The following is a 22,938-nucleotide window of genomic DNA, read 5'->3' on the forward strand; positions in this document are numbered from 1 at the left end:
GCCTTCCTTTCCAGCTGTAAATGGACTGACAGAGAGCAGCAACGGACAGGAGAAAGGTGAGCGTGTGAGGGAAGGGGAGGAATTACACGTATCCTGGCACTGTGTGAAGCCCAAGCCTCGACGTATACAGAGAGAGTGAAGGGGGGCACAGGAGAATTGGGGGAAGTGGGGGTTGGGAAGGTATGAGGCAATGATAGTTAATAAGGAAGGCCCTAATGAGAGATGATGGGAGAGAGGTGAAAGGGTGGGCGGCCTTATTATGAGGCGGTTAGTGAGAGATGAGGGGAAACAGAAGATGTGAGAGAGAGAGAGCAAACCTTAGGAGCACGGCACCGAGAGATGGAAGAGCTGGGCAATGTAAGAGGATTTATTTTATTTATTAAGTTCTTATATACCGTCCTTCAGCCCGGCCATCACAACGGTCTCCATATATAAAACATAAATAACAGTAAAAGTAACAATAAAAGAGCAATTATTCGTAAAATATGACACAAAACATAATAAAATATAATAGACAAGTAAAACACTAAAATAAATCATACAAAATTAGAACATTTCTCTCTTCCAGTTATAAAATTGAAAACGAGTGCCTTATGTTGTGTGCAGTACCAGATTAATACACTTAATTAAAATGTTATAAGTTTTTCTCTTTCAGATGTTAAAAATTAAGTGCCTCATGTTATGTACAGTGTATGAAATGATATAAAAAAGAAAATGGGATAAAATAGCAGTTAATCATTCCCCCCAAAAGCAATTCCAAAAAGCCATGTTTTCAAATTCTTTTTGAATAATTTTATTTCGGCTTGGGTCCTTAACTCAGCAGGCATATCATTCCAAAGTTTTGGGCCAGCGAGGGAGATACTTCTCTCTCTTATGTGACAGAGATGTGCTGATTTCACTGAAGGTATTGTGAGCATTCCTGTGTTGGCTGATCTTAAATTTCTCTGGGGTTTGTGTAATCTAATTGCCATGTTTAACCACTCAGTCTGTTCTCCATAGATTATTTTATGTAAAATACATAGAACTTTATACTGTATGCGATATCTTAAGGGTAACCAGTGCAGATTTGGTAGTATGGGTGTAATATGATGGCATCTTATAATGAAGAAATCAATACACAAACTAATTAGAGCACGAAGAAAAGGCTGCTGTTCTTTTTTAGCACTGTATAATGATTTCAGCATTATGAAAAGTCAATGTTTCACCTAGCATGTGGCGTTCAGACTGGAGGGGTTCCCCTCTGTTACTAATCTGCTTTAACATTTACCTACAGCCCTGAGACTGAGGACATTTAAGTCTATCTCTCGGTGGGCGATAAGTCCATAGCTTTATTGAATAACTGGATGCAGGAGAACAAATTAAAATGGAGCCTCAGTAAATCGGAGGTGTTGTCGGTTTGTTGCATTAAAATACCAGAGCTGGATATCTGGCCACTGATTGATGGAGGTTGGCCCTAATCCCACAGACTCATGTCCGTAGTCTGGGAATCCAATTGGACTTGTTCCTAAAGTTTGGTTCTCCAAACGACAGCACCGTCAAAGTTGGTTTTCCAAAAATATCATTTTTCAGCTTGTACAGCATCTGGAAATGCATTATTTTAAAAGCCTGAAACCCAGGGCCTGGTGACATCACAATGCAATTCTTGGAATGTGTTGTATGTTGGGCTGCCATTAAAGGTAATCCAGACCTTGCAGATTGTGCAGAATGCAGCTGCCCTGGGTATTTACTTATTTATTTAGCTTTATATTCGACCACCTCATAGAAAATTTTATCCTGATTGTCTCCAAGCTGGCCACTGGCCTTTCCAACCTCATAAAAATGATCTCTAGCACAGACAAACAGACGTGGCAGGCCTTCGCCCACCTTAAGTGCCTATGTAAAGGAACAATTGCGTGTAGTGTTGACGTTTAGCAAACAGTTTCCCTTATAGACAGATACGTCAGAGGTAGGTGTGGGAACTATATTAGCCCAAGAAGTCCATGGGGAATAATAACCCATGTTATATTTGAGCTGCAAGCTATTTCCCTGAGAGAGAAATTATTCTGTAGTGAAGAAAGGATGCCTAGAGAGAAAATAAGCAGTGGAAAAACTCAGGTGCTACCAACAGGGCAAACCTTTTATTCTTTACATGGACCATACCCCCCTTAGATGGTGTTGTATGATGACAAAACCTCATATCAGCAAATCACAGAGCAAAAACTGTACCCAAAGAAAGTATTACAATCCCGATAGGTGCAGAAAATTCACATAGTCCAATTTCCACAATGGTATTTATTATTGGTCACACGCACGGCAACTCCACTGTTAATCATACATAAATTTCACACGATGGGTCCCCCAACACGGACCCGTGTTTCGCTGGGGCTGCGTCAGGAGGGACAGACCTAAATTAGCATATCGTCATGAATCTCAAAGGGGAGCTTTAGACTATGTGAATTTTCTGCACCTATCGGGATTGTAAAACCTCATATCAACCATTAGCATTTGGCATGGCAAGTCCACCAAAATGCAGGCTTCCTATAGTCAGAGGAAGGAAGGAGCTGGGTTTCTGCCAGGAATGTGATGTGGGGGTCCTACACCATGGGCAGATCACAAGATGCAGAACACAGCAACCAAGCCTCAGGGGAAAAGAGTGCGGACACCGTGAAGACGGGGGCTCTGGGAAGGGAAGGGGACAGAGCTCCAGCTAAGCCATAGCCAGGTTTCAGAGAAACACACAAGAGCAGACAGTTCCCAGAGAAAGGGGCAGGACCAACAGGAAGAGGTTTGTTGGTTTCACCCCTGAGCTTCTCACTCCGAAAGGAAAACAGGCCTGCAGATCGGGCTGCCAAAAGGAGAGGCTGAGCTGGAGGTAAGGTTTTGTGAATCGCAGAATGAAGGGCCATGGCCTTGACTGTATTTCACCTGACCTTAGTGCGTCATAACTACACATGCTTAATTCAGCCTTAAGAGAAAGGTAGTTGTTCTCGCCATAGGTTCAGATTGGGGAAAAGGCCTTTTTGAATAAGTCCCACTGATCCCAGCCAGGGGAAAAGGCGGGTCTCCTTTACACTGTACACAGATTTATGGCTGAGGAACAGAGAGTGTTTCCTCTTGTTTGTTTTCAAGTCTTTTCCTTTTTTGCAGTATATCTGTACGTACAACCGAAATGTTGCAGGGGGACCTCCGTCTGTGGTTTTTCTGGGAGCTGCGGCTCTGAAAAGTTCCATGCTGCACTATCACAGCTGCCGTGCAGTAGCTGAACTTTCTTATGAGTTTTGGATTACATCAGTGCTTGGGACTGCTCCCTGCATGACATTTCCTGCCTTTGTTGTGCCCGAGTTCCTGAAGGATTTGGCAAGCTTGGGGGGGGACGGGACTGTTCTCTGTCTCTGGATTACAGGGCCTCTGCTTCTAGGAGATCCTGGCTGTGAACGCTGCTCTTCTGCTTTTAGCATCCAGGACGAAAGACTCTCCTCGACCTGCTATTTCCAAAAGGTATCGCTCCCACGCACAGGCCTGTCCTGAGCCTCCCCAAATCTTTCATGGTTTCTGCTCATCGTTACAAGTACCTTTCCTTGGTGTTCTACCTCTCAGGCTGCCGTACCCTACTGCTCATCCCTGTGTGCTGCCTTTCCTCCTCATGCACTCATTACTGCGCAGATTCCTCCTTCATCCTTCAAAAAGAAACGGATTCTGCACGTTACCAGCTTCCGTCCAATGCAGTACCTGATTACATGGTGATAGAAGCTCTCCCACATAGTTTGCATGTTAATGGTAACCCTGATATCCAAAATCTTACATCTATGCTAACTCTGATACACAAATCACGGATTAATGCTAACCCTGACCACACAATAACATGCCACTCTTGACCTCATATGCTCACACAACCCTCTTGCCCAACCTTGACCTTCCTAGACATCTCTCTCATCATACCCTGTGCTCTCATATACCCCCAATCTCAATAAACCTCATCTTTCCTACGCACCCGCCTCCTGATTTTGCCCCCTCAGGTACACCTCTCTTTCTTGACCCCCGAGCCCTCAAACTCCTATGCAGGTAAAGAGGGTAGGGGCTACCAAGCCCTCAACTATAGGGGAACCCTGAAATTATAAAAATAAATGGACCCCGGTGAAATGGTAAATACTTGCTTAGCTTTGAGCTGAATAAACTATTTATAAAATCTAATGCACGATGCAAGTAATTATGCCCTTATTAGGCCTCCCAGCCTCCTCTGTCAGGGTGCTGCAGCTAGTCCAAAACTCCACTGCTATTGGTGCTGTATACTTACACTTGTTAACTACAGCGTTAAACTATAAATAAAAAAAAAAAACCAAAAAAACTCCACTGCACGTTTATTGACCGACACGAAACCTCACGATCACATTACCCCTGTACTAAATGCACCGCCCGGGCTCCCTGTATATTGGCGCATCGAGTACAAAGTAGCATCCCTTATCCAGAAGCTAAAGAACAGAGATATGTTTCCCTGGGTTACTGCCATATTACAAATCTACAGGCCCCTAGGAACTTTACGCTCTGCCAATAAATTTCTCCTGGAGTTCCATCAAAGAGTGAAAAGAGAGAGAGCTTTCTCCGTAGCTGGCCCCCAGCTATGGAATTCACTGCCAGAAATCCTCCATACGATCATCTGCCCCAAGAACTTCAGGAAAGCTCTTGAGACCTAGCTTTTGTTTGTTTTTTTTTGGTCAGGCCTTTGAGACTACGGTCTCTTGAGTCTTGAACACCATCATGGCAGCTTATATCTTTTGTGTTTGTTTGCCGTTTTGTCTGTTTTATTTACCTCCATGTTATTTTATGACTATTATGTATGCATTAATATGCAATCTGTTACGAACATTTTTTTTAATGTTGTGGAATATAAATTCCTTTTAAATGAATAAATGAAATATATGATTTATTAGTGGGGTAAACAGAAGCAGGTTATTCAGATACAGTATGCTATTTCACCACTTGGGGTCACCTGTGTCCACTTTTATCAGACCTGAGCCCAGGAAAAAAAAAAATAGAATTAATGAAAGGAATGCGCTTTTCAGTCCCTGCAGATGAGTCCTCAAGCCCAGTTTCAGAGTAGCACTTTCTGTTTCAGGTTTTGCCTGTAACGGTTCCAGTTAGCCACCGTATGAAATTTGAACTTAGCATAACAGCAAAATTATAGGTCTGTTTAAGTCCTCCTTTAAAGAAAGAGAGAGGAACTTTCCAGTAAAGGGAGGCTCAGGGGCGTTAGTAGTTATCGGGGTGATGGCAGAGTCCATCTCCTAAAAGGGTGGGTCAGAGTCGAAAGGTTTTAAAAGGACGACTCCTGGAGTACCTTTGGGGAGCCATCAAGGGAGCTGGAGGTGCAGCCAAGGGGGGGCTGTGGCTCTCCAGCTGCTGGGAGGGGTGGTTTCTGTGAGGGAGCCATCTGCATTCAGACTCAGGAGGGCTTCCATTCTCGAGGTCGGAGGGATAATGACTGCATTTCCAACCCGAGAGCATACTAGCAATCTCTGAGTGGGAGAAGAGGATTTTCCTGATTCCAAGAGTTTCAAACGGAAGAGATTCCTTCTGGGAGCGCTAAGAGAGATCCCTTGATTTCTTCCCCAATACTCTAGTGCTTGGAAGAAATATCCTTGTATCTTGGAACTGTGTTGGAATTACTTTTGGAGAAAAGCTGTTTTGTATTACCGTATTTTAAACCTCTGAACTATTTTTCTTTGTATGACGCTGGACTGTTTACTATTTTTTTTTTTAATCTTCAGGGAAGCTACTTATTGTTTTAGGACAGAACACCGTGGAATGTTTTTGGTTTTTATTTTTAATTATCTGAATGTGATCCTCCTGGGCCTTACGGGTAAGGTAAGCCTGCTCCCTATTAGCAGAACCTGTGATCCCAAACACTGCCCAGAGTGCCCAAGAGGTCAGCAGTCTCTGTAGTCTCTTGTGAAAGAAGGGTTACAGTAACATAAGATGTCATGTTGGGTCAGACAAAAAGTCCATCGAGCCCAGCAGCTCGTCTCCAATAATGGCCAATTTGGGTCATTGCAAAGTAACTGGCACATCCCAAGGGGAACATTCAGTTCCTTCTTGCTCATTCTAGGGGATAAGCAGTGACTTTCCCCAAGTCTGCTTGGATAATAATTGTTTATGGACTCCTAATCTGCTACCTGCTAGTTCATGAAGTGTTCCCTGGCTCTAGTTCTTTTGGAAAGAGCAAATAACCATTACCCATTACCTGTTGCACCCCACTAATGATTTCAAATGCCGCCTCATGTCCCCTTCTGAAGAGCCCTATTTTGCTTAACCTTTCTTGATGATAAAGCCATTCCACTCCTTTTATTATCTTTATTGCCTTTTCTCTGTACATTTTCTAGTTTCACTATATCTTTCTTGAGATGGAGCGACCAGACAGAGAGCTGCACCATTGATTTATACAGAGGCGTTTTGATAGTTTTATTTTCCAATCCTTTGCAAATTATCCTTTTCATTTTATTTGCTTTTTTTGACCACCATCACCACCACACATGCAACTGAGGATTTCAACCTGCTGTCCACAATGACTCCAAGATCCTTTTCCTGGGCAGTTAATCCTAATACAGAACTCAGCATGGCGTGGCTGTATATAGGGCTGACTAGGCCCCGATATGTTAATGCTGGGAATGTTCCTGGGGAAGTAGTGTCACCTAGGAGTGTCAGGGGAGATCCATCCCCCAGAGAATGGCTCAGTAGCAAAGGAGCATAAATGGTGACTGAGTCACTGCGGGGAGTAGACTCAGAGTCTGAATTGCTGAGAGATGTCTTGGACCCAGAGAGAACAGGCTGGGGCTTCCGCTTTGGGATCTCTTGAATCCACAGCTGAGGTGGCTGTCCTGAGAGACTGGTAAAAATTAGAAGAAAGAAAAATCTAACCCAGAAATTGGGGAGAGGAGAGGACTGCTTTTCACAAGCTTGCCACCAGGCTCAGAGTAGTTGAGCATGAGAGAATATGGGGATTATGTCATTTTCCTTTTGGAGCTAAAGAGATAAAGGCCTTTTTTTTTTAGGAAGACACCGGGATCCTAGTGTTTGGAAAGTGATGTAAGAAACATAAGTATCTGTGTGTGCCTTTTTTTGACTTTTGGAACTTAAACTGTTTCCTGTCTTGATTGTGTAATCTGGACTCTTTCCATTTTTCAGTAAAATCTGTTCTTGTTTGGAACACGATACCCTGAGTGTGGACAGATTATTTTTAAGAGTAATCCCTTTTAGAGCCCCACACGTGTATCCTGCCTCCATCACAGAACCAGTGCGTCCCCACCACTGCGATGCTCAGCAGTGTGTGGAAGTGGGACCCCACTTGTTAAGGTGGTGGGGGGACCAGGATTACATATAGTTTGGATTATTTTTCCTGTGTGACTCACTTTGCATTGTCCACTTTCAATTTCGTCTGCCATTTAGATGCCCAGTCTAAGTGTTAATTACTTAGAATATTTTTGTGTCATCTGCAAATTTGATCACTTCACTTTTTGCTCGCATTTCCAGGTCACTAATGAATAAGTTAAACAACACCGTTCCCAGGAAAGATCACTGAAGCACTCGACTCTTTCTCTCTTTCTAGTGGGAAAGCGGCCCATTTAGTCCCTTTCTATCTCCTAGTTCTTAACCAGTTATCAATCCACAGTAAGATACTGCCTCCTATCTCATGGCTTTTTAATTTTCTGAGGAGCTTCTCCTAAGGAACTTTATCAAACATCTTCTGAAAATACAAATACGCTATATCAGTTGGTTCACCTTTATCTATATCTGTCTGCTTATTCACAGTTTTGAAGAATTCTGATAGGTTGGTAAGGATTGATCTCTGTTTGCTAAATCCATGCTGGCTCTTTCCCGTGTTTATCCATCTGACCAGTAATTTTGTACTCCACAATAGCTTCCATCGCTGCTAGGATCCAGGCCCTTTCTTCCTGGCTGGTGCTGGAACAGACCAGGTGGTTGTGTGATGGCAGAATTTTAATGACTGAGACACTTATTCAGGATTTCTGAAGCCCAAAAGCTATCATTGCTAGCTCCTTAAGATTCTGACTAAAATACCATTTAATAGAAGAGCTCTGCCTGGATACACTCCTACAGCACAGCATAGCCTAGTACTGTTATCAGCGGCAGGTGACTGTCATCACTGCTAAATCAAACAAGAGGTGATAACAACCACCAGTAATATATTTTAACGTAAAGAAAAGCATACAATTTAAGTAAAAGACAAAACACTGTGAATAGAGATAGCATTAATGAATGAATGATGTGAAGTACATTGTTAGAAGGATTAGAATGTGTAATCACTGTTAGGTCAACTAAGAAAATGCATGAATATGTAACAGATTATATAGTAGCTAATACAATATCCTAGAATATTTACGATTATGAATTAGAATATGTATACAATGTGGAATCAAACTAATTTGAATAAACCTGCTATTCAACCGACCACTCCAAATACTCCAAAATACAGCCACCAGAATACTCACGGGAACTAAAAAACACGATCACATTACTCCTACACTTATTTCACTACACTGGCTCCCAATAAAATTCAGGATAGAATACAAAATACTATCCATATTACACAAAATAATATACGAAAAACAAACAAACTGGCTAAGTACATCTATCAAACTACACTCCCCAGACAGAAACCTCCGCTCAGCTAACAAAGGTCTATTAAAGATTCCACCTACTCATTCCAAACAGCTTACCTCAACTCGGAAGAGAGCTATATCCCTGGAACACCCTCCCAACCGAACGTAGAACACAGCAAAATTTAAAGACCTTAAAAAAACAAAACAAAACAAAAAAACGAAAAACCTGGATGTTAACCAAAGCCTATCAAAGCACCCAATGACTCTCAGATATTACTTCACTCCTACTGGCCCTATGCAAACACGTGGAACCAATGCAAGCACGTTATACAAACTTAACTGAAACAATATAAGTTGAAATACAATCTACGTTTATAAAGACTACATTATTTATGTTGACAATCGCATGAATCTTTGGAAACTCTGTTAAACATTGAAACTTTGTAAACCGTTGTGATGGCGAAACCAAACGACGGTATATAAAGCTCAATAAACAAATAAATAAACTAGAAGGTGAATGCTGAACATACAGGATATGACCATTGACCATGAATATATGTATGAGGATTTTGTAAACCGTTGTGATCATCTCTTGGAATGACGGTATATAAAATGACTAAATAAATAAATAATTTCCTTCTAATTAGAATGAATGTTGAGAAACTTTGATAAGCTTTCCAATTACTGAGAGCTATAACGCAGCTACTTACAATTATTTGACCTCAAGAAGGTAAACTGGATATCCAGGGCTCTTACTGCTGCACCCCTAATGAAGTACTTGGTAGGCAGAAAGTGCTCTGCTAGGCCTTGCTCTTGGGTCTGTCTGGTTGGAGGCCGGTGCCTTGCACATGGAGCCACAGAATGACTGAGAAATCCAGGCCCAGGCGACTGGTAGCCTGGTGTATTGCACTGCCCCTCAGAGTCTCTTCAGGGCCACAGCAAAGGCCATCCCAAGAGGTAGCTGGGCAACTGGAATCTTCTATGGTTTTACTAGAGCTTCTGGGCTTCCTTCTACAGACTCCTGACCACCACTTCAGGGGTTTCCCCATGAAGCCTTTACAGGGGCTTAAGGGCCCAGAGATCTTTTCACAAGGCAGAGTTCCAGATTATTTAGGAGGACATGCAGGCCTGGATTTAGGAATAGGCAACTGCTTCTGTTGGCCAGTTTTTATAGGCGCCAGAACGTTGCCACTGCTGCCATGCCTAAATTGGAGCCTGTCGCCACAGCACTGCTTCCTTCCTGTAAGCGCCAGAAGATGAAGTAAAAATCAGCACGGGGCCTCAACAGCCATGGTGTGCGCTGACTGACCTGTGGCAGCTCGTCCCCTCCCCCGTAGGCTTTCTCTTACCATAGAAACCCATGCGAGGGGGGTGGGGTGCTGCAGGGTAACTCAGCACACTAGGGCTGCTGAAGGCCTCCTGCTGAGTTTTCCTTGCACCTACAGGGAAGAAGCAGTGCTGAAACTTGTAGGTGAGGAGGGAGGGGAGGGGGATTTGAGATGGTCAGAGCATCCCCAACACCCCTTTCCCTCACAGGGAGGAGGGGGTAGGATAAATCCCCTCCATGCATTGCCTAAGTGCGCCCTCTGCCTTAAACCAACCCTGAGGACGCATTTATTACATCAGTGCTACTCCTGTAGAGGTGGATTTTTGAAGCCATGTATCTTCTTGGCTGCACATCTAATTTCCTTAACGCGATTAATTTAAATTGATCATTGTGTTTGGTATATATATAATCGCGTTAAGGAAATTAGATGTGCAGCTAGGAAGATAATGTCATTAATGCAATTAATTTAGCTTGATTATTGCGTTTGGTACATATAAATCTATATATCACTGGGGTAGATATTCAAAAGCCATTTATATGGATAACTGAAAAGTTATCCATGTAAATGGCTTAGCTGTGATATTCAGTGACTTATTCTGCTAAATTCTAGCCAGATAACTTGGGGGCATTCCTAGGGTGGGTGGTAGGTATTCTGGGGAGGAGTGGAGTTAGCTAACACTGACCATGCTGTAGGCAGGTCTAAGGTTAGCAGGAAATACCTATCTGGCTAACTTTTAAGATAGCTGGGTTTATTCAGTGGGGCTGCCACGCTGCTGAATATCGTGGTTAAGTTAGCCAGATAGGTATATCTGGCTAACTTGATTAGCTGCTCAGTGGTTGAATATTGTGTTTGGCACACATATAGATTTTTTTTTTAATTGCATATTAGGTATTTTTAGCCTACTTTTCATGTATATAGTTGTTTGTAGACCTTAATTTCTCTATTGTCAAGTTTGGGTGCGTGTTTGTTATAAAATGGCCTAGGGTTTTTGCATCTAAAAGTATACACATAACTCAATTTTGTGCATGCTTTTATGCACGCAAAAAGGAAGCATTCTGGGGAGGGAGCGGGAGTATGGAGTTGAGGCAGAGTTTTACACGCATATATTTTATTTTAAAAAGCATGTACATAAATTCATCAGTACAGGTGATGCCTTGCAGAGAGCAGGTGTAACTTTGTGCACATAAATTTGCCTTTAAAGCTGGTGTAAGTTAGGCATGTGGCTGTAACAGAGGTTACCCATGCTGTTAGAAAACCACCCTCAGAGTGTTGAAAAAGCATCTTATACTGCTAGTGTTGAAATCTCACACGTGTATATCGTTCGCTTCTCTTTTCAGAAACGGATGCTACGACAGTGTGCAGTGGAAAAGGAGCAGTAATTCTCCGAGCATCGTCCTCCCATGAAAGGGCACAAAGCGGCAGTCCCCAGCCTTCCCACGACAGGGAGCTCTCACAAAGTAAGCATGAAGAGGGACATGGGCACAGTCAGTGAGAGGGAGGGAGGAAGGAGGGAGCACTGGCCGTGATGGAACTGGAGAGAGAATGCGCAGCCTCAGGGGGAGGAAGGTGGGGTGGGAAGGAGGCAGGAGCTGTGAGTAAAGGAAGGAGCAGTGAGTGGGAGAGTTGGGGAAATGGACACACCAGTAGGGAAAGAGCATGTGTGGACCAGTGCTGGGGTATGCAGGATCATAGAAAACATTTTTAGGACCTGTGCAATAAAACGCGTGCTAGTTTGTTGTTTTTTTTTTTCTCTTTTTCGTTTTTGTATGCAAGTTGATAAATCAGGTAATGCGTATGGTAAAACACTATTTAATGCTGCATGCAACATTCTGTACTAGTTACACGTGAAAGTTTTGCCATAGTATCATGGCTATGATAGTAGCATGCGTGACTATTAAAAAAAAAAAAAGATGCTGTGCACGCTAGCTATTCGCTGAAATCCCCTGTGCTAACTGATCCAAAAGGAAAGGGCTGGTTAGCACAGAGGATAACCCTAACCCCCATAATGGGGGGTCTCAGAGCCCCATCCTCACCCCCTTGGCACCAGCGTAATGTGCCTCCAAACCCCAGTTCCCCATACTTCCCGCACCTGTGTCCCTACATGGCCGTACCCCCCCCCCCCCCCCCATGCCCGCTCCTTTCAAGGTCCTTCCCACCCCATTCAGTAATGGCCAGATGAAGACTGTGACAGACAAGACCTAGGGTCCCTCTTGTCTTGCTTCCAGCAATTTTAAAGATGGCACTAACACTTGCACTGTTTTGCCATGTATACCTTCCAGGCGTGTGAGGGAACACGGGAGAGGATGTTGAGGCATGGAGACATCAAGAGCTTCCTATAGCAATATTATATACATATAAACTTCCACATTGATGGGAATGCACCCTCTGGATTGACATCTGTGGGGATAATTTGCCCTGATATTGATTCATGTATATGGGACCTGAAAATGCTGGTGCTATCTTCTCCATGGTGGCATTCCAAAAAGCTCTGTAATACACATTCTTTTGCCACGTCTGTCAACTTCCTAGAAAGGTGTATTCGTGAAACCACAGCAGCTTCATATGGATTATGAGATCATTGAGGAAGAAAGCCATTTTGTGCAGTAACGGTGCTGCAGACATAGAATTCCGTTTTCATAATTGAAATAGAAATCAACCTTATGCTCTATATGCAAGTTTGAAAAACCTGTGAAAACTTTAACAAAAAGACCACAAGTGATGGGATGCAAGAAATAGACTCCTCCGTTCCCATCGGTTAATCTATAAGTACCAGTGTATGCAGAGACTGTACGTCCCAAGAGCGGATGGTGGCATGGGCCTTATAGAAATAGGTATAGAAATCTCTTATAGGTAGAGTCGTAGGCCTCCAGTTGTACTTAATTAACCTCAACAGACACAAATACTCAAAAAGTGCTGAAGTATGAAAGTAAATGGCCACAGTACTGATTGTTAAATATGGACAAGCGTTCCAAGGAACAGAAGGGATGAGTGAGAATCCACAAGCACACGTGTGGAAAGAAGTAGAAGAATTTGCAAAACAAGAGGTTAAAATTCTTTAAAGAGCTGGAGCATCAGATGAGGAAAATCAAGTGGCAAATGCACAAATATAGCAGGAAATAACAAAGAATTACTTCAACAGCCGCATGTCAGTCAAAGCCTGACACAGTAACATTTAAAGGGGCCGATGTAATAAGACCTGCAGCAAAACAGGTGCTAGTTATGAGCATGGGTTTTGATCACCGCATGCGGCTGAAGCTGCTGCTTCCGTGGGGTTAAAAAAATTAATTATGCAAATGATTTGTGCGTAGAAATACATGCACATACAAAAAAAATGCACGTAACTAAGCGCAGTAAAGGCTTATGTAATAAGCGGCTGCATCCTCACTCAAAACCCACGCTGATAATCTGCGCATAAAAGCGAGCGAGTGAACGGGTCTCCCTATTAAGTGAAAGTATGACCCTGGAAAGTATTTTTATTATTTCAAATAACTGTGCTGCAGAAAACATGGCAAATATTTTCATGGATCCAATTCACACTGGCAAAACAGCGAGATAGGTGCTCAGTTGGGCACCTATCTGGGTGCTTGGGTGCCGACATGGGCACTCAGCCGGGAGCGAAAATGGATGCTCTGGCACCCAGAAAGGTGCCTTGCTAATCTTGCCGCTCAGGTGCTGAACTAGGCACTTACTTTGGTCACGATTCTACACGATCGGGCGCCCAGAAAAGCACCTAGCTAAGCTGGCCACTGGGACGCCGAGGTAGGCGCTCAGCTAGATGGTTTTCAGGATGCTCGGACGTCGACATAGGCCTCCCGAGTTGGTGCTGACATTTAACTCGTGCCCTGACCATGGTGGTAAAAAAACCCGCACTAGCATTAGCGCGGCTCCCCTGCGTTGCCTATGATTAGCTAATTGCCTCCTTTGCATGCCGTTAGCATGCATTCGCGCAGGAAAAACCGCAGGTCCTTGAGCGCATTTGTGTGCGCTTCTTTTTTTTTCCCTTATTACATCTCCATATAGGGTTTTGCGCGGGGAAAATGCACGTACAAACCTGCGGCAGCTTCCCCGCACCTTATTACATCTGCCCCAAAGAGAGGTAAAATTTAAAACTAAAGATGAGAGAGTGATAATTACAGCATAGAACAATGGCCCATGGACAAGACAAGCAAGCAAGGGGAAAAAAAGGGCAGAACAAATGCAGATTCTCTAATACAGAACTGGAAATAGTTACACATCTCGTTGTTTGGTGTGGCGTGCTGATGTCAGAAGGCCTGCATATAGAAAGGCACAATAAATGGCACGGTGTGTAAACATTATAATATCGCTGTCCTGGAAAAATGTTGAGATCACGACTCTTTAAAAAAAAAAAAAAAAAAAAAAAAAAAAAATTGCAGAGAATGAAAATGACATTCCAGTTCTAAATGATAAAAAGCTTGAACCTAGAAAACCATACATATTGGTAAAAAAGAAAAACACAAGAATAGCATTGCTAATAGAAGTGTCAGTGCCCAGTAACTATTCTATTTTGTATTGTGTGTATGGAGAGATGGAAGATCATCAAGTAATAAGAGATGCAATCAGAGACCTAGAAAATGTGGCACAAAGATTCAGAAATAGTCCAAACTGTATTGGGCACCACTGGCCTGATTTAAAAAGACGTCCATCAAAGCTCAGCTTGATGTGTTTGCTGTATTTATTGCACCCCATGAGTTCCAGAAGGAGGCTGTCTCTGGCACAATGCAAGTATTAAGAGCACTAGCAGTAAATTTGAGATCTTGAGATTATACACAACATACCCTGACTTACAAGTGAGGTTCATTTCCATGCCGTGCACAAAACAAAGCCATTTATATACACTACCTCAAATGAAACACAGGAAATGCACCTGCCTTTCTATTGCCTATGCGGGTCTTCCATTCTACCACCTTGTAGGTCTCGGGCGAGCTTCCAAGCATTTGAGGAAAACATGTCAGGCCTAAGTATCTTGCAGATCCAAGATAGTTTGTTCCATTACCAGAAACATAAACAGCGGATTTACAGTAGAAACTAATGTACTACAGTATGTGAAAGCCATATTTATTGCGCATACTAATGGTCAAAGTTAATGATATGCAAATGAGGTAGATGGTAAATACGCATGTTCTTTACCTATGGACATTATCTCAAAAACACAACTATTCCTCTCTGAGGTGTAGTTAAGTATTTTGTGTTGATGCATCTGCAAAGCATTTAGTGTGCACAATTTTTTGCTGTGCTAAGAGATAATGAGCTATTTTGCATACTTTTGCATTTTATTACCTCATTGGCATAGTTTGTGTTAAAACTCTTGCAAGCTAATTTATGTACATTAAAATGATAAAGTGGAGGGAACAATTTTCCTATGAAGAAAGGCTAGAGGTTAGGACTCTAGCTTGGAGAAGAGATAGGAGAAGTCTATAAAATAAGGAGTGGAATGGAGCAAGTAAACGTTAATCAGTTGTTTACTCTTTCAAAAAGAACAAAGATCAGGGGACAATGAAGTTACTAGGTAATGCATTCAATACTAATAAGAGAAAATACTTTTTTTTACTTAACATATAATTAAGCTCTGGAATTTGTTGCGAGAGGATGTGGTGAAAGCTATTAGTATAGCTGTGTTTAAAAAAAGGTTTGGACAAGTTCCTAGAGGAAAAGTCTATTAAACATTATTAAGGTGGAGTTGCAGAAATCCACTGCTTATTCTTGGGATCCTGCCAGGTACTTGTGACCTGGATTGGCCACTGTTGGAAACAGGATACTGGGCTTGATGGCTCTTTGGTCTGACCCAGTGTTGCAAGTCTTAAAAGCACTGCTAATACAAACTAGACTGCATATGGTGGTGTTGATTTCTAATGCGAGTTAGGGCTTATGAAAACATTAGCACACTTTACTACATTGATCCATAAAACACAAGCCAAAAATGAAATCCTCACTGAGTACGGAACTAAACACACAAGCCCTTCCAGCTTCACTTATCTTCCTGGAGTGACTCCTGCAAGATTTATGGCAGCTTTTTCCTTCCCTTAGCTCTGCTGTTCTGGTCAGAAACTGGCTACAGGTGCTGCTAAGTAGGGAGTAATAGTACTTGTATACACTACTAAATCTGGAGTGGATTTTCATCCAAGAAAAACAGCCTCTTACAGTCTGTGGCTGATATACCTTTCCTGGGTTATTGCACTTTCTCTGTCACGCATGCTATACAGGACTACCTACAAAGTATAGAAAGGGAGACTCGCACACACTTACATTCGCACTCTGCCAGGATAGATAATGACAGACTTGTGCATGGAAACATTTATGGGTTGGATATCCTCTACCAGCCACAGCTGCTTCTCCTGGCTCTCGAAGTCCTCGGGGGTCCTCCATCAACCACCAGGACCTAAGTTGGTCTGGAAAACATTAACAAAGCAGACATTCATTAGTGGACAGAGTTCAGCAAGCACAGAGCAAAGTGCTGGTTAGAGAAAAGAATCACACTCTCTGGCAGTACACAAATACATTGGATCCTTTAACAGTATCTGTAGAACTGACCCGACCCTACCCTTCCCTCACATATCAGATTTACCAGAGTTGTAAGGAAGATCCATTAGGCTTCCTTGTCCCAGTAGCAGTCCCAGAGGACCAGCTAGAAAAAGGCTGGTGGGTGACAGCTAGGGGGTCGCTAAAGAGGCTGCAGCTCAGGCTTTGGCCATTGTAGTTTTCAGACAGGCAATAAACATGAGCATGTTATGCATACATGTTGATATTGTGTCCAACAATGTCATTGTTAAGGTGGTACAGTACCAGCAGACCACATCTGTGCTGTTTAGGCACAGCTGACAGGCCATCCTGTGCTCTTTGCTGATCATAAACAGTAGCCTTTAGAGATGGTTCATTCTTCAGTCGTCAGATGTGTCAGTTTGTGTTGAAGTGGCAATATTAACTCCATTTGTATTGGCATGAATCCCCTACTTGGTACAATGACAGCACGAGGTGTGCAAAGCATCCTATTCCAGAGGAGTGTGGGGGTCGATATTCAAATGGCTAATTTTGGGACTTGGGCCACACAAACCCTGGGCCTTTAAAATTCCCATGTTCTGATTGCCATAAGGTTATGTGGATAAGTAGTTAACCAGGTAAAACTTACATGAATAACTTGGCCATCTGGGAGCATTCTGGAGGCAGAGCTAAATTATCCAGATAAGTTATCTGGCTAAGTCTGGTCAGCAGTCCTAAAGTTAACTGGATAAGTTTATCTGGCTTTATCCAGCGTCTTGCTCCCTGCGCTGCTGAATATCAGGCTCTTTGTTAATATATGTAATGGATGTGTAGTGTAGCAGGGTGGCTGAGGGGTTGGCAGGATATATAAGGGCAGGCTGCTGGGGATGCAGGGAAGGTGTTATATGGGGCAGGTGAGATTTCAGGTCAGATTTTTGAACTGGTCTCTTCACAGATTGCTCTTCAAAGAAGGAAGCAAACCAACCATATATCAAGATAAAGAGAGCTGAAAGTTATTGACTAAAATTGTGAATAGTGTCAGAATGCTGGTCATAAATAGACGTCTGACAGTTGAGGGTAATAAGCAAATAGAACGCGTATAAATTAGTATAAACAGGTTTGTGATCATATGTTTGTGTGTGTTGTCATTACCCTGACAGCAGTTTGTTCATGATCAGTATTTTAACCCATTTATAATTTTGGTCAATAACTTCAAACCTTTTTTTTTTCCCATTATTTCGCTGTATATTGTCCCGGCATAGGAACTCTCAAAAAATGGTGGTTCACACAGGCGCTCATGGTGCCAGGGCTGAATGGCAGGCTATGTGCTGCTCATATTGACCATATTGGTGCGGTGGGTTGGGGGTCTTGGGGGTGCTATTTGGAAAAGGCGACGGGGACCTAGGAGGCTATATGTTCGGGTAACAGCCACACTGGTGTTGGGTGGGACCTTTGGGCTGAAAAAGGTAGGGGAGGGCTGCTGGGTGTGAACTTAAAAGGGGGATTTTTCGTGCTCAGCTACTTAGGAGGGTGGTGTATAATGGAGAAAGATGAGAGAGGCTGTCTTGGGTTAAGGAGTGATATCCTACAGGTGGTCACCTTCTGACTTGCAGCTGGGTCATATCCTGGGCAGGCTGTATATACCAACTGATCTTCATCTGCCACCATCTGCTATATTACTGTCTTAGAAACCCACAAGTCCACTTATTCAGATGTCTAAACGAGTCTGAAGCCCATTTCCACAGCAGTGGCTCTCTCACTGGTTCCTAAATGCAAACGGAACAGTCTCCAGCCGCTGTGGCTTGCACTTCCAGCAGTTTGGAAATGGGTATCAAACGGTTACAGGGAGACGAATGCACGCACAGACATGCTTTCTGCTCCTTACACGAGAAAGTCCAGTAACAATTGTCTCTTGATGGCTCTGAATGAGGCCTTGTGTTTCACAAAGGTCAGGAGCTTGAGGGGATGTCCAATTTTGTGCCAGTTTCTATGGCAATTACCAGCCCTTGTTGGAGCCTGTCCCTGCAGAAAGGATTCCATTTCACACGACCTACCCTGTTTTTTACCCCTTTCATCTAAGCATAACACTTTGTTTTTCTTCCTTCTGTGTTTTTTTTTTTTTTTTCCTCTCTCTCGCTTAGGCCTGGAAGAAACGAAGCTAGACACAGGTACTTGAGTTTACTTAAAAAAAAAAACAAAAAACAAAAAAACATTTTCTGAATTGCCAACAAAGTTTAATGAGCCCAACCTAACTTGGCCTGCTGTTGTCTGTCCTGGAATTCCTTGCACCGTATTGGAAGGTGACCTCCATTCATCCGAGGCGCAGCCCTCTTCGCTGGCAGCTAAAGGATACCGAAGCGTGAGACCCCATCGATCCTCTGACACCGACGCGCAGGTAGGCCTCTGAGCAACATTTTTTTTACCACTTGTGGCATGAAACCGTGTCCCCCTTGCTTTTTACATTTTAACCTTTACGTCTCACAGTTTTATATGGAGTAAGTGATTTAAATCTTTTAACATGGGCCACAAAACATTTAAAAATATGCACCAAAAATGCGGTTTAACTTTTCTCGTTCTTTCTAAGGCTGCAAAACAAAATTTGTCTATTGAAATGTGCTGTGATTTGCTGTGAATTGGAAAGCAGTGAGGCCTTGCTGGGAGGGGGGGGGGCGGACTCCATCCATTCTTGCAGTAAAGGGGGGGTGGGAGTTGGCTGTGCTCAGGGAACATGAGTCATTATTATAATAGGAGGTAGGGGAGGGTGTGCGGAGTATAAACAATTATTATAGCAGGAGGTCTGGAGGGGGGCTGTGGTGCTTTAGAGTACCAATCCATGGTTAGGGTATGTGCAAGGGGGAAAGCTGGTGTTACAGTAAGCGGTGGGGGAGAAGTGCTGGGGTAGTGCATAACCATTTCTTCAGTAAGAGGTGGGATTTTGCTGGGGGAGAGATAGAGAGAGAGAGAGACCATGAACTGTTGTTTATGGTAAAAGGCAGCAAGGGGCTATGCTGTGGGGGGGGGGGGGGGGGGGGGGGTACCAGACCGTGATTACGGTAAGAAGTAGAGGAGGAGGTAGTTGGAGAAATGAGCCATTGTTTTTATAGGAAGAGGATACGTACCTGGGATGATGAAAACGTGTTATGAATTAAAGCTGCAGCAATAAAAGAAACCGGGGATCCAGTGCGCTCTTTTTTTTTTTTTTTTTCATTAATTAATTAAAGCTGGACAGATATAGTTAAGCAAAGTTGTTCTATTAGTTCCATCCTTACAAACTTAGCTGGGCTTAAAGAGAAATTCCGAGCTCCTTAGTCATATCTTATCTAATTGCCTAATGGTTCTCTTTGTGATGATATAAGGAAAGATGAACAACACTGTACATCTGTAGCCAATCCTCTAAGCATGGTGAATAAACTTCTTTTGTGTTCTTAAATATGCTGATTAAGTACCTGGATCAGCACTCTCCTCTAGAGCCTAACTACATTGTCATATCCACCAGTATTTTTTTTTCTTCCTCCATATTTGATATTCTTTAAGAGGCCTATGCACTAAATGCATGCTAAAATTGTTCAGCTTGCACTTGCTAAAATATTTAGCGTGCCTGCTAAAATTACACTTAATAGGGGATGCATTTCATTTTTTAGCATACTGCTAAAATCTAATGTCAGTAGTATGTGTTATTAGTTTGCATATTAACCTAAAGCATAGCATCTGTTTGCTAGTTGCACCTGTGTACTTAATAAGATGAGGATTTTTATAAAAAAAAAAAAACCAAACCAACCACGTGCGAGCCAAGCGAAGCTTGCTCATTTCTCTTTTCATAATTGTTCATTTTTTTTTTCAAAACTATAAAAGTAAACGTGGCATTATAAGTCTCATTGTCGATGCTAATAGGACAAGGGGGTAGAGCACCTGAGCCCCAGGAGTAGGTGAGAGGAAAAACAGATCAAATACAGATACTTTCTATGTGTATAGAGGAGGAGAGTGCAGAAGAACCTGAGCCAGAGACTGGATTAAGCACTGTAGAGGTGGGTGCATGACCATATCGGTGGATAATTTTGGAGCTAATCCTGTAAAATCATGGTGACATATATCATATATCATCATAGCCAAATTGATGGAGAAAACGGTTAACAAGCAACTGTCAGATTATCTGGAAGATCATAACATTCTGTCCCCGGCATAATACGGATTCCGAAAACTCTTAAACACCGAATCTCTCTTACTATCACTTACGGACACAATCCTCGTCAACCTAGAGAAAAAACAATCCTACCTCCTTATTCTTCTAGATCTATCCGCTGCCTTTGATACGGTAAAACACACCATACTTATAGACCAACTAGCCAACATAGGTATCAAAGGCTCAGATCTCAGCTGGTTTCAGTCCTTCCTAAGCAACAGATTCTATAAAGTCAGGATAAACAACAAGGAATCGCTTCCAGTTCTTTCAGATCAAGGAGTCCCTCAAGGATCTTCACTCTCACCCACCCTCTTCAATATCTATCTCCTCCCTCTTTGCCACCTGCTCTCAAACCTCAAGCTTATCCATTACCTCTACGCAGATGACATTCAAATCCTTATCCCGATTTCAGAATCCCTTCAAAAAAACGATCAGCTACTGGAATGACTGTCTACAGCCAATTAAAGACTTACTCTCAAGCCTCAATTTAGTATTGAATGCCAACAAAACCGAAATGCTCATTATCTCCCAAGATCCCCTCACCATCTCTTCAAGCTCCTCTCAACCAAACTCAATTAGCAATTTCTCACCAGACGTCAGGGATCTTGGAGCCTGGCTAGACAACAATCTAAACCTAAAAAAGTTTGTAAACAATACCGCAAAGGACTGCTTTTACAAACTTCAAGTCCTCAGGAAAGCTAAAACCCCTCCTTCACTTCTCTGACTTCCGGCTAGTACTTCAATCCATCATACTATCTAAGCTCGATTATTGCAACTCCCTCCTTCTCGGTCTACCCTCAAATACCATCAAACCCTTACAAATGGTTCAAAATGCCGCTGCCAGAATACTTACAAACTCTAATAAAAGAGATCACATCACTCCAATCCTTCGTAACCTACATTGGCTTCCTATTAACCACAGGATCCTCTATAAAGTGCTCACAATTATTCACAAAGCAACATACAATCTTGCTCCGATCATGTTAAGCACCCAACTCCAACCTCATACTTCATCCAGACCAATTAGAAGCACATACAAAGGCACATTGCAAGCCCCACAGGTAAAATCATCACTGAGCAAAAGAGCACTATCTTCAGGAGACCCCCACCAATGGAACACGCTCCCCCCAGATCTAAGACTAGAACCAAGTCATCAGGAGTTCAAAAAAAAGCTAAAAACATGGCTTTTCCGTCAAGCCTTCCCAGACATCTAATGCTACCTAATCAAGTCTTTTAACCCAAATCATGGGTTATCTCACTGTTTTTTGCTATTAAGATTTTTTCAACTGTACCTTAATTTTTGAGCTCTTTCATCTTTTGTATTTATACTGTCTTCACACTTCATTTACTCTATCCCTTTTATATTTATTTTCTATATAATATTTATTACTATATTACTATGTTTAATTGGTTATCTATTCTATTTGTTCCATCATTATTGTTATTGTTCTATTGTTACCTGTTTTATTGTTCAATTGTTCTATGTAAAGCCCCCTACTCTTTTTGGGCATTTAAAAGTTGTATGTAAACCGGATTGATTTGTAGTTCCTACAAGAACTTCGGTCTATAAAAATTAAAAAATAAATAAATAAATAAATAAAACTCCAGTGTGTTCTTACCAAACTCCTTAAGAAAATTCCCTGATGGAGCCAGGGAGTAACCCCCAGGTTACAATAAATCAGGATAAGCGTCAATATTGGGACATTAAAAGAGGCATCCGAGGGAAGTCTGCAGAGATTCCTTGCTCATTTAGAGGAAGACAGGAGCTGGCCGTGACTGCCCAATTCCTCTCGCACCTCTGGAGCAGTGCCTCACTCAAACCTTGGCCTTATTTGAGGCCCACCACCGTCTATGAATGGAAACAGCCTCAGCATTACATCAGGTGCAAGCTAGGGAGTTGCCTGCATTACCGAAACACAAATTAGGAACACACACAGCAAGAGCCCATTAATGTTCCTAGCAGGTTTGTCTTACAGGCCTCAGCTCGTCGCTTGAGGTTTGTAAAGATGTTGCAGGCTCAGTGAGTGGAGAAGCATTTGGCTTGGCTGGGAGTTTATTGGGGTATGGGAACATTTGGGGGAGGGTTAGGGCCAAATCTAGGGCAGGATATTTTAAGTGGCCGAGGACTTGGTGAGGCACTAACATGTCTCAGGATGGGGGAGTTGCAGGGGAGAGGCCTTGCTGTGGTTGAACCTAACTTTTCTGATGCAAGCAAAATGAGTGCATATATTCCAGCAATATGACTTACTCATCTCTGAATCTTTTCTCAAGTCCAGCGGGTTTGTGGAGAGTATATACTGAAGTGCCTGTGGATCCCACAGCTGCCACAGAGCGACAGGAA

General features: G+C 42.7%; 1 protein-coding gene and 1 long non-coding RNA gene across 17 annotated transcripts in view; one reads left to right on the plus strand and one right to left on the minus strand.

Moving 5' to 3' along the window:
- SORBS1 (sorbin and SH3 domain containing 1) overlaps positions 1 to 22,938 on the plus strand; it is a 376,150-nt gene that overhangs the window by 148,061 nt on the left and 205,151 nt on the right. For 11 of the 13 annotated variants that reach the window (XR_003857785.1, XR_003857786.1, XR_003857788.1 and 8 more), the window contains exons 4-7: positions 15 to 56; positions 11,260 to 11,379; positions 18,559 to 18,585; positions 18,694 to 18,812. Coding sequence is in view for 3 of the 13 variants with exons in the window: in XM_029609160.1 (XP_029465020.1) it covers positions 15 to 56; positions 11,260 to 11,379; positions 18,559 to 18,585; positions 18,694 to 18,812 (308 nt within the window). In the remaining 10 variants the exon portion in view is untranslated. The remainder of the gene's footprint in view (positions 1 to 14; positions 57 to 11,259; positions 11,380 to 18,558; positions 18,586 to 18,693; positions 18,813 to 22,938) is intronic. The other 2 variants (XR_003857783.1, XR_003857790.1) reach the window with 1 other exon arrangement.
- Positions 1 to 22,938, minus strand: part of LOC115095471 — a 131,158-nt gene that overhangs the window by 87,532 nt on the left and 20,688 nt on the right. For all 4 annotated transcript variants that reach the window (XR_003857792.1, XR_003857794.1, XR_003857791.1 and 1 more), the window contains exon 3: positions 16,187 to 16,329. This is a non-coding gene — a long non-coding RNA (uncharacterized LOC115095471). The remainder of the gene's footprint in view (positions 1 to 16,186; positions 16,330 to 22,938) is intronic.

Source organism: Rhinatrema bivittatum, chromosome 7, assembly GCF_901001135.1.
Source record: "Rhinatrema bivittatum chromosome 7, aRhiBiv1.1, whole genome shotgun sequence".
Lineage (NCBI taxonomy): Eukaryota > Metazoa > Chordata > Amphibia > Gymnophiona > Rhinatrematidae > Rhinatrema > Rhinatrema bivittatum.